At 33.8% G+C, this 1,891-nt stretch overlaps 1 protein-coding gene across 1 annotated transcript; it reads right to left on the reverse strand.

Annotated features, from left to right (window-relative positions):
- Positions 1-966: 966 nt before the first annotated feature.
- Positions 967-1,891, reverse strand: LOC149417757 (glutathione S-transferase-like). Its single transcript, XM_089639846.1, has 4 exons — positions 1,873-1,891; positions 1,549-1,719; positions 1,265-1,383; positions 967-1,134 (listed from the first exon to the last, which is right to left on the reverse strand). The coding sequence occupies exons 1-4, from the start codon at positions 1,889-1,891 to the stop codon at positions 967-969; spliced, it is 477 nt and encodes a 158-aa protein (XP_089495972.1).

The raw sequence follows: 1,891 nt of genomic DNA on the forward strand, positions 1-1,891 counted from the left end.
AATAATTAATTTGTGTACCTGAATAAAACCGAAGGTTCCGACTACAATTTAAGAAAAAAATATGAACATTCACTTGGTAACAAAAGGTAAAAATAAGGTAAGAATAATTTGTACAATACATTTGTAATAATAATATTTGTTCTGATGAAATATATATATATATTTTTATCCATGATTTTAGTTCAGTGTCTAGACGAAAAATACGCAAGGTGAGCCGTTTATTAAACTTTTTTATGTTTGCAATAAAAGATTGAATATTTAGAAAATTATATTATATTTTCGACCATAAAATTTAAGAGCTTATTACATCAGCTTTCTAAAACGGTTTTTAATTTTTGGATACGTTAATATTTATTTGGATTTTATTGCAAAATGAAAATACACTTCTGACAGCGTTTTTAAGAAATATGATGGTTAATATGTCAGAGCCCTGAGGGGTCAGAATCCTGGGATTTATCAAACGCTTTTGAACGTGTAAAATAATGCAAGACATTTAAAATAATTATAAATCAACACATCTACTAACATTAAAGGGGGGGGGAATAATTTTTTTACTCAATTTTTATGAATCACTGTAAAGATCAAATCAATGAAAATAGGGTAGTGGTAAATAAAATCTATTATAATTAAACAGTTCTTCACAATGTGGCAAAACCACAACTTGATAATGGCCTTGAACGCCGAAACAGCTGTTAAGAAAATAATTTTAGAACTGAATGATGCTTAAGATTATTGTAAAAATATAAATACTTTTTTAAAAATGACAGAACAAAACACAGAAACGTCAAAAGATATTGTACCCAGGATCTGTTGTCTTACAGGGACAGGAATATTGATGTGTATAATATTCAAAATAAGTTAAAAATAAAAAAAAGTTGTTCCTAAAATTAAAAACGTTATAATGTAGCAATGTTTTTAATTATTCTAGATACACTTCAGTAAATTGCTGTAGCATTTTGATAGTTTTTATCTAACGGAGAGGGGACGTTCCTCCAGATATTTCTGCAGAGAAGGCTTCTCCAAAACCTTCTTCTTGATCTGAACCAGATTGGGATAACCTGTCAGGATCTCTGCTTTCATTTTAGTCTCCACGTTGTCGATGAAGCCCACAAAGAAGATGTCCACCCAAGATATCTGTAATAAATTAATAATATGGTAACAGATAAACGTGTGCAGCTAAACTAAATACAGTGCTTCATTGTCTTTAGTCGTTCATTCTAGTTTTTGGTCAAATGACCAACCATCGTAAGAAATATTAACTTACAGTATTGCCATAAAACCATCCACCAGCCGCTATCTCGTTGAACTTCTCGAAATAAAATGGCAGCATCGTAGAGAGGTATGTATCAAACTCGGGACTGTTGGGCTTGATGGTATAGAACTCTGCAAAGATAAAATATTTAAAATAGAAAGATAGTCTAGTAGCACGAGGTCTGCAATATTAAGAGCTTCTTAGTTCTTGCCACATCCTACTTCCCACTTCCCGATCCTCACCCCTCACTCCTATCTACTCACTCTCTAATTCAGATCAATGTCACGGTTACTTACTCCCACCGATATCAGCAAGGTGTTCCACCAGGGCGTCCAGTCTGGCGTTCTTCAAATCATCGTCCGGGGCCAGTCCCAGGGTTTTGCCGAGGAACCTGGCGATGGCTGAGGACTGGGAGATGATCACGCCCTCTGGAGTAACCAGCAGTGGCAGCTGGCCGAATGGCTGGTCTAATGGTAAAAATACAAAAATAAACTGGTGAATCAGAAAATCAGAAAAAAACGATTTTTGATATTTATTTATTACTTTTTGGTCAATCTTTATGTTTTATCATAAAAAAATATCAGTTTACAATTTAGTTTAATATGGCTGCTCAGTATCACCCTGGTGAGAGACCGCCAT

This window comes from Hesperophylax consimilis, chromosome 14, assembly GCF_061612785.1.
Source record: "Hesperophylax consimilis isolate HC1 chromosome 14, BYU_Hcon_1.0, whole genome shotgun sequence".
Classification (NCBI taxonomy): domain Eukaryota; kingdom Metazoa; phylum Arthropoda; class Insecta; order Trichoptera; family Limnephilidae; genus Hesperophylax; species Hesperophylax consimilis.